This window comes from Eptesicus fuscus, chromosome 22 (assembly GCF_027574615.1).
Source record: "Eptesicus fuscus isolate TK198812 chromosome 22, DD_ASM_mEF_20220401, whole genome shotgun sequence".
Lineage (NCBI taxonomy): Eukaryota > Metazoa > Chordata > Mammalia > Chiroptera > Vespertilionidae > Eptesicus > Eptesicus fuscus.
In genome coordinates, this window is record NC_072494.1 from 41,609,137 (window position 1) to 41,624,312 (window position 15,176).

The window sequence follows — 15,176 nt, forward strand, 5'->3', positions numbered from 1 at the left end:
GCCCTTTACAGAAGTTTGCCTGTCCCGTCCCTGAGTTACAGGTGTCCGTAAAGCGGAGGAGGGTGGTGGTCATGTTCAATGGGCAGGAACTTTAGAGCAGGCAACCTGGCCCACCCGTCCGCTGAATGGGGAAACAGAGACGGCCCTCCTGACCTGGAGACAGGAAAGATTGCTGCTGCCGCAGTCTGAGGGCAGTTCTGGGACAACAATGCGATTTCTCAGTAGTCACACGTGACTGCTGACAATCCTCACCCTCGGTGCATTTTAAGGTTCTCTCCTCTGTGTTTCCTGGGAGATTGTTGTCACTAAGCTCCTGAGAAAGGAAGGTTCTAGATTTCATTCCTCAAGAGGCTCTGAGTTATTGTCGTTAGTCCATTTTCCTTCGGAGGAAGAAAGGTTTAAAATTAGATTATAATTCAAAACCACTGACCACCAAAACCAATTGATGACCAGCTACCCGGTGCTCCGCCCGTGTCCTGGAGAAGGAGAGGCGGCACGTGCCGCTGTGGGAAGGACCACCCTCCCTTCGTGGGGCAGCAGCAGTTCGCAGGGACACAGGGGAGAAGACGCAGAGGGAACTCAGGCCCACATTTGTGCCTCCCACATCCCATCTTGGCTTACCTCTCGCTCAGCAGCCAGACCTTCCATGTTGTTAATGTTGACTTTGATAATATTTTGAAGTTCTAACCAAAGGATTTTAGAAAACAAATGGCTTGAATTACAGTACAAATAGATTAAGTAGATTTATTTTCTTAAGGAAAATGACATTCGATCCATTTCAAAGCTCTATAAATAAATAGGCGTGTATTTTTCTTTCCGGATTGCAATGCTGGTCTTTTTCATAAGTGCTGTTGCAAATAGCTCCCGCGGCCACCTGAGGAAATGAGGAAGCTGTGCACAGCCCCCTCCCCCTTCTCACAAAGTGGGGCTGGGGCTAGACCACACGTGGAGGCTCAGACCCTGGTGCAGCGGCCTCTGTCCTGCCTGCACCTCCAAACAGCTGTCCTGGCCACCAGGCCACATACACCTAGAATACTCTTTCGGGAGGGGAAGAGTCCACCTTGGCCCTGGAAATGGACCTGGAGCCATCTGGCGAGGGTATTCCAGGTTCCTAGATGAGCTTCCAGTAGGAGGTAGGAGGTGGGCGGTCAGACACGAGGTGTGCATGCCCCCTTGGCCCTGTGGACGCCTTGCTCTGGGATGGCCACGGCTGCAGGAGGCTGGCATGGGTGCTTCGCTGCTGGGGCGGTACTCGCCCTGAAGGCCCCGCCTCGGGACTCGGCCAACAGTAGAGAAGATACTGTGATCTGGGGCTTCTCTCTCCTTTACCCCTTTTGGCTCAACATGCCGGGGGTCGTCACAGCTCATCACAGAATCACGCAAGAAGACACATGTTTGAACAAGATGATGATGTCCGAGGAGGAGACAGCTGCGGGCCCACGTGCTGGGGAGCCTGCCTTAGGTGGAGCAATGACGATTGTTTTCCGAGTCCAAGAACAGAAGCCTCCCACTCTAGGCAAGTGAGCTTCGAGCTGGACCCAGCGCCCGCCGAGCTAAGGACACAAACAGGCTAGTTCAGGTCTTCGCCGCCCTGGACAGACGGGGCTGAGCGCTGGGTGGGGTTCCCCGAGGCTCCTGGTCTCGCTCTGGCCAGCGGTCCTGTCCTGGCCAGCACGTAGAACGCTGTCCTACCTCGTTTCGTCCCTGCAGATAACAACACCATCTCGGAACTCAGCTCCCTACACGAGGAGGATGGCAGTTTCCGCCAGTCTTACCATCAGATGCGAAGCAAGCAGCTCCCTGTGTCCCGGGACTTGGAGAGCAATGCGGACTACTGGCCGGGCGTCATGGGAGGCAGCAGTGGGACGAGCCGGGGGCCCTCGGCCGTGGAGTACAACAGAGAGAACCGGGACAGCTTCAGGCACAGGTGAAGGGGTGGCGGGGCAGCTCGGGGTGGGTGTGAGGGCAGGAGCAGACGGCAGGGTGGATCCGAGGCAGTTCTTACCCGGTTGCACCTCTGCCTGCCATTCTAGGTTTCCTGCCACATTCTCTCTCTATGAGAACACCCCTCCCCACACTTATTAAGCAACGTGACACGTGCAGTCATCCTTCCAGGCGCTGTGACATGGGTCCTCCAGTCCTCTTAGTGAAGCCTGTTAGCCCTTCCCTGCCTTCTCATATATTTATCCCGTGGCCTCCACATACCCCACCCATCAGCGCATCCTTTCTGCTCATTTGTTATGTGAAAGGTAAAATGCCAAACACGACATACTGTTGCATCTGATTGTCATAGCTCTACAGGCAGGTCCCCGTTTTAACTTGCAGACACTGAAACCCACAGGGAGGCTAAGGACTCGCCCCGGGTCACACAGCAGTGAATGCAGGAGGCCAAGGTGTGGGGCCACTCTTGTGTGGCCACTGCCCACGGGGGCGCCTTCCTCACTCACCTACCTCTCCCTTGAAGGGCAGCCCTTTCTCCCCCCTGTCCATGTGGGCCCCTCGGGCCTGCGCCCAAGAGGAGACCTGTCAGTCAGTTGGAGGGAGGACAAGGCCTGTTTATCACCAAGTCTCACAGGGCTCCTTGGGCCGCAGCTGGGTGAACTGCCAGCCACACCTGTGCCCGGGGAGCTGAGGTGTGAGCAGTGGCACAGGCTGCCCGCCCAAGGTCACGTGATAATGCTCGGGCGGCCCCGCCCTTTGGGTCACAAAGTTCCACCCACTGGGCCCCATTGTGATGCTCCGCACTGACCCTGAGGGACACGTTGCCTCCCCTTCCCTGTGGAGAACCTGCCTGAGCGGTGCTGCCGGCTCCGGGGTCCCCAGACCCAGGTCCCCAGACCCAGGCAGACACGTGTCCCTCGCGTCCCGGGCCGCCTGACCGGTCCCCTCTCCCGCAGCCAACAGCGCTCCAAGTCCGAGATGCTGTCGCGCAAGAGCTTCGCCCCGGGGGTGCCGGCCGTGTCCATGGACGAGCTGGCCGCCTTCGCCGACTCCTACGCGCGGTCCCGCCGGGCGGCCGAAGACAGCCTGGACGCCAGGGCGGGGGGCCGCTTCGAGCGCACGGAGACGCGGGCGCGCGGGGGTCTCTTTGGGGACGGCCCCCCCGAGGGGTACCCCCCCGAGGGCTACTCACCGGAGCGGTACTTCGGGGCACGGAGCCACAGCCGCGAGCCCCCCGCCGAGGCCGAGCGCGCCTGGACCCCCGAGGACGCCGCGCTGCCCCGGCTGGTGAGCCTGCCGGCCGCCTGCGAGCGCCCGGGCCGCGGGGGCAGCCTGGAGACCCCGGCCCGGCGCGGCGCCCCCTACTACGCCTGGTCGCCGCCGGCCACCTACCGGGCACGCGCTCCGCGGGGCAGCGACGAGGGGGACTCGGCCGAGGACACGCTGCCGCCCTACAGTGAGCTCGAGCTGAGCCGGGCGCCGTCCCACCGCGGCCGCGACCTGTCGGCCCACGGCTCCTCGGAAAAGAGGCGGAAGAAGGAGCCCGCCAAGAAGCCGGTGAGGCTGCGGCTGCCTGGGCAAGGCCTGTCCCGGCTGGGGGGCCAGAGGAGGGGGCAGAGCAGGTGGGCCCAGACCATGGAGGGGCTGGTGGAGGAGGGGGCCCGCTGCAGGGAACTTGGGTGCCGGCTAGTCCCCCCCACCTCCCTCTCCCTGCGGCAGGTGGGGTGAGGAGGCAGGGGGCCTGGGGAGCTGGCAAGGCAGGCGCGCAGGTGTGTGGAAGGAGAGGTAGGCTCATTAGTGACCATCTCTAACAAGCAGCGTCAGGGATTCTGGGTGCCATCGAGGTGCCTTACATGGGCTGGGAGGCCTGCGTGCAGAAAGAACTTCCTGCACACGCGTGTGTGCACACCCCTCCCCATCCTGTGAGTGCTTCCCTCGGGGGTGCGGGTGCCAGGCCCGGGCCAGGCTGTGGGCTGTGCCCGCAGAACCACCTGTGGCGCTGGTTCTCTAAGCCACGTGTGGTCTCATGCTGGGTTCTTTCTGCTCTCCTCCAGAATGACTTTCCAACCAGGATGTCCCTTGTGGTCTGACGTTTGTTCGAGACATCTCTCTGGATGACGAGAGCCAGAAGCGGACAATGGGGACAAGGCACAAATCCAGGAGCCAGCAGGCCGGGACCTTCTCCGGCCGCCACCTTGGAAGGTTTGCTGATCTTTGCCTTGGCCAGGGATGGGGGAAGCCTGAGCGAGGCCGATTCCAAACCTCAGTGCCATCTGACTGGTTTGAGAAATCCGCCATGGAAGTGACTGCACGCAGGAACCTTCCCCGAGCGCATTTCTCGCCCGCCCGGTCTCCTTAGCCGAACCAGGATTCTTTCCAAGCCTGACAGGAGTGAGCTGGGCACGGCTAATCTCCAGGAATGCCGCTGCCTCCGGCACGCATTCCCGTGCCCCCTGGCTGTGCCGAGAGGCAGCAGAACTCCTTACTGCTATCGAAGGCCTCCTGACCACGGGAGAGAGCTTCGGGCTGAGTACACCTGTTACTCCCATCTCCTCCGTCACTACTCGACCACGGCGGCACACTGAAGTCAGAAGCTGTCAGGGAGCTCATGACCGTGAGCTGCTGGGCAGTCACAGAAATGACTTCAATTTGCTGTTCCGAAGGACAGTTCTTGAGTGGCCGGTACAACACGGAAGAGAGTGTATACCTGTTTGAAAAGCTGTCTAAGTGGATTCCTTTTCCGTTCTGAGAACGTAAGCTGCGTTTTCTCTCTCTGCTGCACACGCCTGAGTCTTGGGCAAGGGCTGGGGCCACACAGAGCCGACAGGCTTTGTGGTAAAGGCTCCAAGTCCGCACGTGCAGGAGAAGCGGGAGCGAAAGGAGAGGATGCGGTAATGGCGTGAAAAGAATACATGTTCTCCTATCTGGAATATGGGCCATTTCCCCCATGGACTCCCGTGATCTCCCTGGGTTTGTACTGCGTTTGCCATGCGTAGTTCCTGCCGCAGCAGCTCCGCTGTTCCCGGACCCGGAGACGTGCCCACGCACCCTGGCCTCGCTGTGTGGCCACGCCAGGCGCCTGGGAGACAAGGGGTGCGGCTTCCAGAGGAGCACTTCCTGTGCCCACCGCTGCCGAAATCACGGCTTTGCCTCCCAAAGCTGGATCACTCTGGATTTTGTCATTTGTGTAAATGGCAAAAAAAAATGGCCACACTTTCCTTCTCACTGAGAAGTGAAGCCTGTCTCTCCACCCTCGAGTCTGGCATGGCCAGGTGATTAGATTGGGCTGGTGGCCCAGTGACAAATGTGGCACAAGCCGAGACGGAAAATCCCTGGGCATGGGACTGCCCTCTCTTGCTCCTCTTGGGCACCTGGCAGTTACCACCAGGGGAATGAGCCGGGCTGTCCCACTGCATGATGGGAGAAAGGGCCCAGTTCCCCCTCCCCCTCTCTGACAGCTTGTCAACTCTCAGATGATTGCAGACATGAGGGAGCCCAGCTGCCCAACGGAAGAACCGCCAGTGAGCGAGCCCACATCGCTGACTCCTACTCAAGGCATGAGACGTTGCTCTCTTTACATGTTCATCCTCTTCTTGCTTCACTGTCCAGCCCTGAATCCCTGACTCCATCCAATCCCTGGCTCCACAGCCTCCACTTTCTTGGACAGACTTCGGCCAAAGCCTTTCTCCCCAGGCTGTTTGGCGGGACTCGTGGTTGAATCCAATCCCTGGAGGGTGCGTGCCTGCCACACTGGTCCATCCTCTCCCTGTGGCTCCCTGGACAGCTTCCTTCCTCAGCATCTCCTTGGGCTTCTCTAGGGCCACCTGCCTGGAGCTAGGCCTCATTCTCGGAGGACCATTCCATTTACATCAGGTATTGCCAAAACAGTCGTACGTGTGCAATGAAACGAACAAGTGGCTGGGTGAGGGCCAGTGGATGGGTTGATACCATTGCTTGGAGAACTGGGCTACCAAGGACTCCACGGTGGCTCTGGCCTGTCCGGGAGGACCCAGGCGGACAGTGCAGCCCAGTGCTGGCACTTCCAAGGGCTGGCAGACATGAGCCATAACCCTGGTGCTGAGTCTTAGACGTGCTGCTGACCCTGGCCTCCAAAAGCCTACGTCTAGTCTGTCCATTTGGGCCCTGGTTCAGGTGGGAAAGACGATTGAAACACCCTTTCTTAGTCACCAGCTTTGCAGTTCGACTTGCTCAGGCAGTCTTGGAGAACATCGGTAGCTGCAGGCGCTATCATCTCTTCATCCGCACCCTGAATCGGGCTTCTCGCCACCAAAGAGCCCCCCACGCCCGCCGCAGAGCCCCCACTGCTCCGAGACGCGCACTCTGGCTTGGGTGACTGGAGGAGGCTGTGGGAAAGGACTAAAATTGGAAACCTGCCATTCCAAGGACAACGCAAGTACGGACAGTGACCGACAGGAAGTAGCCGGGGGCTGGGCCAGCTTGTCCTCTGTAGAGGGACTGAGACGGCAAGGCCTGCAGTGAAGAGAGAAGACCGTCGCTTCTGGGTACGTGGGCAGGAGGTGAGGCTGACGGACAAGGGAAGGCAGAGGTGCCCTCAGCGCCCCGGCTTTCCTGGACCCCCTTGGTCCTGCTCTCCTGAGTCGTGTGTCCTCAGAGGAAGGGCTTGCCCAGCCTCCTTCCCGGGTTTCCTGGGGCACAAAGCCAGTCTGGTGTGAGGCTGGCCTCTGTCCCTGGGACCTGGGGGAACAGGACATGCCCAAGAAAGCATTGGGAGGTTTCATGCATCATGTGAAACACTGCGATGGATAAGTGACAGCAGACCCAGAGATTAAAGTGTGTGTGTGTGTGTGTGTTATTTAAATGGGTATATTTTGATATTTTAGTATTGTGTGCGTGTCCATCCATCTTAGTTCATGATATTCTCAGTGGTCGGAAAAGCCGATGTTAATAAAGAAAGGTGACCTGGGAGAGGGAGGGGGCGGCGGAGGGCCCAGGGGATGAGGTGTGAGCTGCTGTGTTTGCCTGTGAGTCACAGTGAGTCTGGGACGTGTTGAGGGCACGTGGATGCCGGTGGCAGAGTGTCCCCTGGTAGGTGAACTGCGTCTCTGGGCCGTGCATAGACTCATTAGGAAGCCGGGGACGTCTGTCACGGAGCTGACAGTGCGTGCCAGCTGTCCTGCCCACCGTGCTCACAGGAGCGCTGTCCTGGCTGCTCCGGGCTCCGTTCCCAGCCTCCAGTGCTGCCGGCCACCCTCCCGACACAGAACGTCTTACAGAGAAGACGGGCCTCATCTCCTGAGCCTCACTCTGCCCCTGGCACGGGGGTGGGAGGGGGCTGCCACTCACCCCCAGGCACTCCATGCTCACAGCACCTCGCCACGCCTGGCAGTGCTCCTCGTCGTCTCCAAGACTCACACGGCTCCTGGACTAGACTCAGGCAGCCTCTGCCGGAGGCCGCAGCCGTGGCTTTAGCGATGGAGAGGTACTCCGTCGCCCGTTGGTGAAGTCACACACGGAATTTGGTCTCCGGACTCCAAGCCTTAGGTCTTTTCTGCTGGATCCGTGATTCCCGAAATCGCCTGACCACACAGAAGACTCGACTGCCGCATGTGGGGTGGGCAAGAAGAATCAAATCTACATGACCCATCCTCCCAACCCAGGTCCCAGCGCCGCCTGAACCTGACGGGAGTTTGAAAGGGACTTGGGTGTAGGGATCCAACCAACATGGGGTCCAGGTGCTTCAGGGGCCTAGCTTTTCCTCCAGGATCCACCTCCGACCTCCCGGGAAGCTGATCGTGAAGCTCGGAGTTGGGGGCTCTGGACATCCGAGTGGGCGAGGACACTCGTGAGCTGCTGCAAGCAGCCGCCTGGGCCCCCTGCCGGGGCGGTGAGAAGGCGGCTCTCTCTGCCTGATGTTCAGGGTGCTGCTGTTTACAGGCCACTCCCACGTGCCCTGTTTCATTGCGTCTGTGTGTGTGTGTGTGTGGGGGGGGGGGGGGGATGCTGGAGTCCCATCAAACAAAGTGAAAGAGGTTGAAAAGGAGCTTTTAAAAACCCAGAGCCAGGCCTACGGACTGTCTGTCTAGGGTTCTTTCCAGTCCCTGGATTCCTGAGGGCCTGGGGTCTGGCCGACCCTCCGTACCGCCCAGCACGGTGGCAGGAGTCCCGCACTCGAGGCCCACGAGTGGAAGCTGTGAGCAGACACGCTGCCCGTCCTACAGGGCACTGCCCAGCGCCTGCTGATGTGCCGGGGACCCGGCCTCGCCCAGTGCTGGGGGCGCCTTGATCACTGTTACAGATTTTAGACTCCTCCTTGAAGAGGAATTTCTGAGCCAAAGTACAAATTCATCGAGACTCAGAATCCCAGGCCTTGGGGGTGACCTGCTTAGGATCTAACTGTCTGCCACTTCCCTGCATTCGGGGATTTTGAGTAGAACGAAGAGGGCAGATACCGAGGGAGGCGGAGGCGGTTACTCTACGCTGTGTTCGCTGGCTGGTGGGGCTGGACCTGCTCCCGGGAAGGCTGAACGAGAGGAGCCCCGCCCCGTGGCTTCCAGGGAGCACCGCTGTGTGGGCGAAGGGACACACTCGGGCACCTGCGGGAGGACGGAAAAGGGACAGGGGAGCTGGGGAAGGTGCTGCCCGCGTCACCTGCCCCTCCGTTTTTGTGCCTCGTCTGTGCCATCGAAACTGAACTGTCTGTATGTCTGTTGCCCGGGACTGCTTTTCAGTGTCAAATATACAGAGCGAATTTGCATTGTGATGTTTTAAACTGAAATAAAGCATTTTCCACCTCCATGTGTGGTCAAGTCTCATGATGAACACGACTACATCTGATCATGACCTGACAGTCAGAGACCCAGCGGGGAAAACTCACGCTCCGCGCTGCGCAGGTCACTTTAAGCCCCGGGACAGCAGCATAAGCCGCTGCTGTGGGCCTGAGGACGCACCGCGTGTTGCGCAGGTTTGTACGAGCATCGCCGCGGCTCTGCGTAGACCGCCGCCTCAGGAGAGGGGCAGCTGGGAGGCTGCACAGTGGGTGGCGCCCCGCTCGTTGCCAGAAGGGCCACCTGCGAGAAATGGCACTTGGGAAGTGAGGAAGGAAGCAGTTCATGGGAGGGCATGTTCCGAAGGGATCTGGAAAACTCCACGGCACCCTAATGAAGAGGAGGCGTCTGAACAGCCGTTAGCAAAAGAAGGGAACCGCTGACCCTCCTCCTGCCAGGCTCCGGCGTTGCAGATCCCGGGTCCCGGGTGAACAGAAAGCCTGTCCTTACGTGAAGCATCTGGGCTCAGTTCTTTTCTATTAAGCAGTTAACTTTATAGTGTTCACCCGCAGATTTGCCTAAAGATAGACTCAAATGGTGTTGCACTCCGATGCCCTCCTCCGACTTCCTGCTGTTTGGTCCGTTGTTCTAATCCCATCTTGCTCTTTTGCTTTATAGAATAGTGGTTTGATTTAGAAAGTGTTTTAGAATCACCTGCGTGTTGTTCTACGCGTCATTTCTTCCTGCGTTTCGTATCTTCTTTTGAGGTTTTCCCCCTTCTTTCTGAAGGAAGTCTTCTTTAGTGATGGTCTAAGGGTACCATACTCGACTAGTTCTTGCTTATCAGAAAACCCAAGTTTTTATGCCATTCTTGTTCTTGAAAGATAATTCCACTGAGTATACAACTTTAGATTAATAGTTACCTCCTGTCCACACTCTCAAGACATCAGTCCACTCCCTCTGACTTTTGTGGTTGGTTGTTTTGAGAAGTCAGTTACCAACCGAATTATCCTTGCTTTGTAAGCGATCTGTCTTGTCTCTCTGGCTGTTTTTCAGATTTTCTTTTTGTCTCCAGGGTTCTTTGGTTTAAATAACATGTGACCAGGTGTGAATTTTTTAAAAATTTATTCAGATTGGGATTTGTTGTGCTTCCTAAATCAGTATTTTCCATCAGTTACTGAAAACTCTCAGCTACTAACATATCAAATATTTCTTCTCTTTAAACTCTTTTGAGAATTGCAGTTAAATGTACTCAGACCTTTTCATTCTATGCTACATGTTGCTTAACCTACCTTTTGCATTTCCATCTCTTTGTCTATCTGTACTGCGTTCTTAAAATTCATCTCCCAGTTCCCTACTTCTCTCTTCAGTTGGCTCTAATCTCCTTCCAGTTCTATTTTTAATTATACAACTTTATGTTTTTCATTTTTAAAAGTTCAATTTAGTTATTTTTTAAACCTGCATGGTCATTGTTGAGAGCATCTTGCTCTTTACTCCTGTATAAAATTCTTATTTCTTTGAATATATTAAACGCACAAATTTTATATTTTACTAGAGGCCCAATGCATGAAATTTGTGCAAGAGTAGGCCTTCAACGCCTGCCCCCTCGCCCCCCTGCTGCCGGCACCGGCTTCCCTCTGGCACCTGGCACCTGGGCTTCCCTCCAGCTGCGGGCACGCACCCAGGACCTGCCCTCAGAGCCCTGGCTTTGTCTGGAAGGTCGTCCGGAAAGTCGTCTGGTCTAATTAGCATATTACACTTTTACTAGTATTACTCTAGATACTCAGTGGTGCCAAAATCAGCACTGTTTATGGGTGTAAGCTTGAAGTTCATTACTTCTGCTGTCACTCATGCTTTCTTGTTTCCTTATGTGTTTTATATCTTTTTGTTTGTTTTTTTCCATTGCTTTATAGAGAGAGTGGAAGGGAGAGCTGAAGGAGGAGGGAGGAGAGAGAAAAACATCAATATGAGGCATTGATTGGTTGCCTCCTGCACGCGCCCGGACTGGGGCTGGGGATCGACTCTGCAACTGAGCTACGTGCCCTTGACTGGAAATTGAACCGGAAGCCCTTCGGTGCACAGGCCATGCTCTAACCACTGAGCACGCTGCCAGGGCTGTTTCATAGGTTTGATTGTGAACCCGTGTTTGGTAGAATGCCGTTTTACTTTGGTGCCAGCCAGGAGAGACGTTCTTGCTCCTGAGCTGTCGTCCTTCTCTCCATGGTGACGCCACAAAATGTAGCTACCCTCAGGGGCTGAGAGGAATGAGTGGCTGAGCCAAGAAGGAGTGGGAAAGCTAAGGGGGGGAATCTAGAAGGTACACGCATTTCTCTCCAATGCAAGCCTCTAGAGGAGGGGTGGGGAACGTCTGGCCCGCAGGCCATGGAAGGCCTGTGAAATCATTGGGTCTGGCCCTGCCAGGCATTTTGGGTGAGTTAATTAAATGTTGGACAAATAGAGCAGGCCAATTTTTAAGTTGATAATTCTGTATGGCCCGAGAATGTTGTTATAAATATGCAAACGGCCCTTGGCAGAAAAAAGGCTCCCCACCCCTGCCCTTGACTAACATGGGACCGAGATAGGGGAGAACAAGGAGGTTTAACTTCACAAGTTGTTCAGTGTTTGATGGTTATAAAAGAATCACTATTCTAACTAGAGAAATAAGACAATTTGGGGGGTTAGAAGTAAATAGAAGGCCATTCATTATTCAAGAGCAACCAGAGACATTATGGATCTAGGTATCATTCAAGAAGCAAAGAAGGGCTAGACCCATAGGACGGATTAGAATTAGGCAACTGTGGGGACAAAAACCATTATTTTATGTCTACCCCCTGTTCACTTCCATATGATTAGTGTAAAAGGCCTATTTTCATATACGTTTAAGAACTAAAGAAATAGGCTGATTTCAGGTTCTGAAAAATCTTGGCAGAGACATCCTGATAATACGCATCACGCCACTGAGGTGACATGGTGTTTTCTGCTGAACTCGTTTTAAGCATTTCCTGAATGCTTATCAGGTGGCCTGGCCTGCGATGACCACCTCATAAGGCAGGAGGTGTAGGGGTAGCTAGGCAGCCAGCGGCTCGGAGAAGGGGCGTGAGTTAGCCTGCTGCGCCACCTACTGGCACCCCTCGAAGCCCACGCCTCTGGGGCGAACTTGCCAGGACTCAGGTTTTGCGTTGAATTAAAAAGTCTTGCTTGCATTCACTTTTGACAAATCAAGTGCATTGGGCGTTCTTTATTTAGAAGACTGGGTTCCCCTGTGTTCTGAAGCTTTAGACCTTGCCACGTATGTCTTCAAGGCCGATTCCTGTGGAGATCCACGTGTTTCTTGCTTGGGACCAAGTGGGAACGAGGCGCACACCTCCTCCCTTGACGTAAAGCTGTTTTAAAATGTGCTTTTGACGTCATTAGATACAAGCACTTGGTGAAGGCAGTCCAGACTCTGATGCCACAGAATTATCAGGAAGCGAGTTTCTCGTTAACAAGTAAAACTTACATCATTGAACTGTGCGACCCAAGGCCTCAGTAGCCCAGTCCCCGACCTCTCGTAAAAAGAGGAATCCAGTCTGCCTCTCTGGTTCTCACTCTCATTGTCTCTAAGATGCAAGCAGAGAAGAGTCCGTCCTCTCTGATATTAAAACACTTTTTAAAACACAATCCTTGCTTTTGGGAGATGTTTCCTTACATTTGTTCACATGTCTGTGCAGCACCAAAGTGCTCCCTGGCCCATACTCTCCCTGGGGAGAGTTTGCCGACTTCTGTTTAGCACCGTTCTTATAAAAGCCCTTTGCTCGACTGAATGGAATGGGATGCTGGGCAGACAGCAGGCATCCATCCCTGCATCCCAGAGCTTCTTACCCAATAATTAAAGGGCCCTGCGCCCCCTCAGGCAGTCTCCCAATCTGGGGCACCCGGAGGCTGTTTTCCTGGCCATCTGTGGAAAACCCGAAGAGCCTTCCACGTTCCAGGGCATCGCCGTGGTGACACGCCCATCATTCTGAATTTAGAAATCCATCTCCCATCTCCGTCACCACCTGAGTCAGGACTTTGATCTCTCTCCTGTGTTCTCCTAACACCTTCCCTTCTCCTCCACCCACCTCCAGGCTTGTCCCTAATAATTCCTTCCACTTTGTGGCCACAGTTCTTGCTAGTTTCAAGAAAAACACTCGATGTTGGGCAAGGTGCCTTCTCCTTTTGTAAGTTCATAGACCTGGGGACTTCTGGCCTTCCTCTCCACCTCTTCATTCTTCATCTTTTTTTAAAAAAATATGTTTTTATTGATTTTAGAGAGAGCGGAAGGGAGAGGGATGGAGAGAGAGAAATTTCAATGAATGAGAAGCATCATTGGTTGGCTGCTTCCTGCATGTCCCCTCACACCCCCCGACTGGGGATCGAGCCAGAAACCCTTGTATGTGCCCTGACCGGGAATCAAACCAATGACCTCTTGGTTCATGGGCTGACACTCAACCACTGGGCCACACGGGCCGGGCCGCCTCGTCAGTCTTTTCTGTGCAAGCAGGACAGGAGAACTAGCTGGACGCACTGGGCTGCACCCCGTGGAAGGTGAGTGCTCAGGCACCTTACAGCCTCCCTTCTGGTCCCATGACCTCTGTCCTTCCTGTTCTCAGGACAGTCAGCACCTTTGCGCTTCCCTCTCTCCTGGGAGGGCGCACGTGGGTGGCGCTGTCCCTATGTCTCTGGCGTCAGGCCAAAGCTGCATCTCTCCCCAGGTTCCTGAAAACCCTGCGTTTGGGAGTGATCTGCCCCTCACAGCCCTCATTTGACTCATGATCTCTACAATGTCGGGTATGGGGCGTCGGTCACAGGAGACCAGACGGTGTCACCTTAAACCACTATGCTTGCCAAGGTGTTTGTTGACCTCAAAATACTTGTACATGCTCTGGAAAGGATACATATATATGATTCTTACATCATACATATGTGTATATTTATTTACATCATATGGCAGTGGCAAGGAGGGGGAGGATTGATGGAAGTGTTTTAGCTCACAGAATGGTCACCATGGCAACAGGAGCCTGAATCATCTCTATGGCGACACAGTGCTTGAAATTATGCCTAGCGGGACCGTGTGCGTTGGCTGGGGAGGGTCTTGAGGACAGTAAAGGGCTACATTACAGATGTTTCAAAACGACGCTCAGGGGAGGTCACTGCCTCGCGTGTCCCAGGTTCTGCTTCGGGAGGGCTGCAGCCAACAGTCCCAAACAGCACAGACGCCGACACCCACAGCGGCTTTGGTCGTCGCCGCTCGTGAGTGCACTAGCCAGGGAAGAGCCCTGTACTCAAAGCGCCGCCACCCAGGACGACATGCACCGAGGAGACAGCGCCCGGCCCTCCGGCCCGGCTGCTGGCTGTCGGGAGCGTCTGCTCGGACCCTGACCACCCTGCGGCCTCACGGCTCCGCTCCACGCGGAGGGCCACGGACACGGGGGGCTGCTTTAAGGGAAACCTGACCAGGGCTTGAGCTCTACATACTCTTGCGCTAAAGCAGGGCTTCAGATAACGTCGTTTCATTCAACGTCGTTTTGCCATAAGATGCCGTCAGAACTTAACTCCTGTGTATATCAATTAGCCTTGGCAAGCTTGGTTTCTGTAGCCCTCGTTTCGCCCAGTTCCAGGAACCTATGGACAAGGTTCAGTGAGGAGGGACTGATTTGATTGTAGCCAGTGTGGGGTGCTCCTCAGTACAGCTGAGGGGACACTGATCTCGATGCCCAGTGAATAATGCCTCTCCGCCCTCCCTCCTCCCTCCCCACAGAACCTCCAGCCTCGCTTTCAGGGGGCCTGGGGCCTTGGGCAGTCTTGGGGAGAGACTCACAGAGGTTCCAAGTCACTGTGACTCCACGCATTTCTGCCACTAGCTGGCTCTGGCCACGGCTCCTTGCTCTGTCTGTGGTCACTGCCCACGCCACGCTGACCCCGCCTGCTGTGCCCAGCCACCACGTCAGCCTAAACAAGGCCACTGCTCCTCTCTACCTGCCCACGGGGGTCTTCCTGAGCCCGCAGCACAGCTCAAACCAGGTTCACCTTTGGGTGTGAATTTTCTTAAAGCGCAAGGATAACCAATGGGGCAGGTCACCAGATGAGACAGGTCCTCGTATGGGACACTCTGGGGCCCAAGGCCCAGGCTCAGCCCCCTCCATGTGACAGAGGCCAGTTTACCTCCCTCCTGGAATGCCCTCAACACGCCTGTATTCCTTTTTATAAAGCAAACCTGTGACATCGATTTCTGCTGTGAGTCACCAAACTCCTTGGAACGTGCCCTCTAATCCCATCAGGCCAACAGCCGAGCCCCTGTGTGGGGCTCCCAGCCCCGGCCCCTGCACCGGGCAGCACCTGCCGGGTTAGAGGAAACTCCAAGGAATGGCTGCACCTTGGAGTCACTGGCAGGGCTTTGAGAGACACCGAGACCTGGGCTTCGTTCCCCAGACATTCTGACTTAGGCTGGAGTGTGGCCTGGGCACGGCG

General features: G+C 55.7%; 1 protein-coding gene across 1 annotated transcript in view; it reads left to right on the plus strand.

The window, feature by feature from the left end:
- The window catches only part of ILDR2 (immunoglobulin like domain containing receptor 2), a 41,033-nt gene extending 37,002 nt beyond the window's left edge, over positions 1 to 4,031 (plus strand). Inside the window, exons 8-10 of the mRNA XM_054712269.1 lie at positions 1,711 to 1,927; positions 2,898 to 3,498; positions 3,996 to 4,031. Of these exons, the coding sequence (XP_054568244.1) occupies positions 1,711 to 1,927; positions 2,898 to 3,498; positions 3,996 to 4,031 (854 nt within the window). The remainder of the gene's footprint in view (positions 1 to 1,710; positions 1,928 to 2,897; positions 3,499 to 3,995) is intronic.
- The last annotated feature ends 11,145 nt before the right edge of the window (positions 4,032 to 15,176 follow it).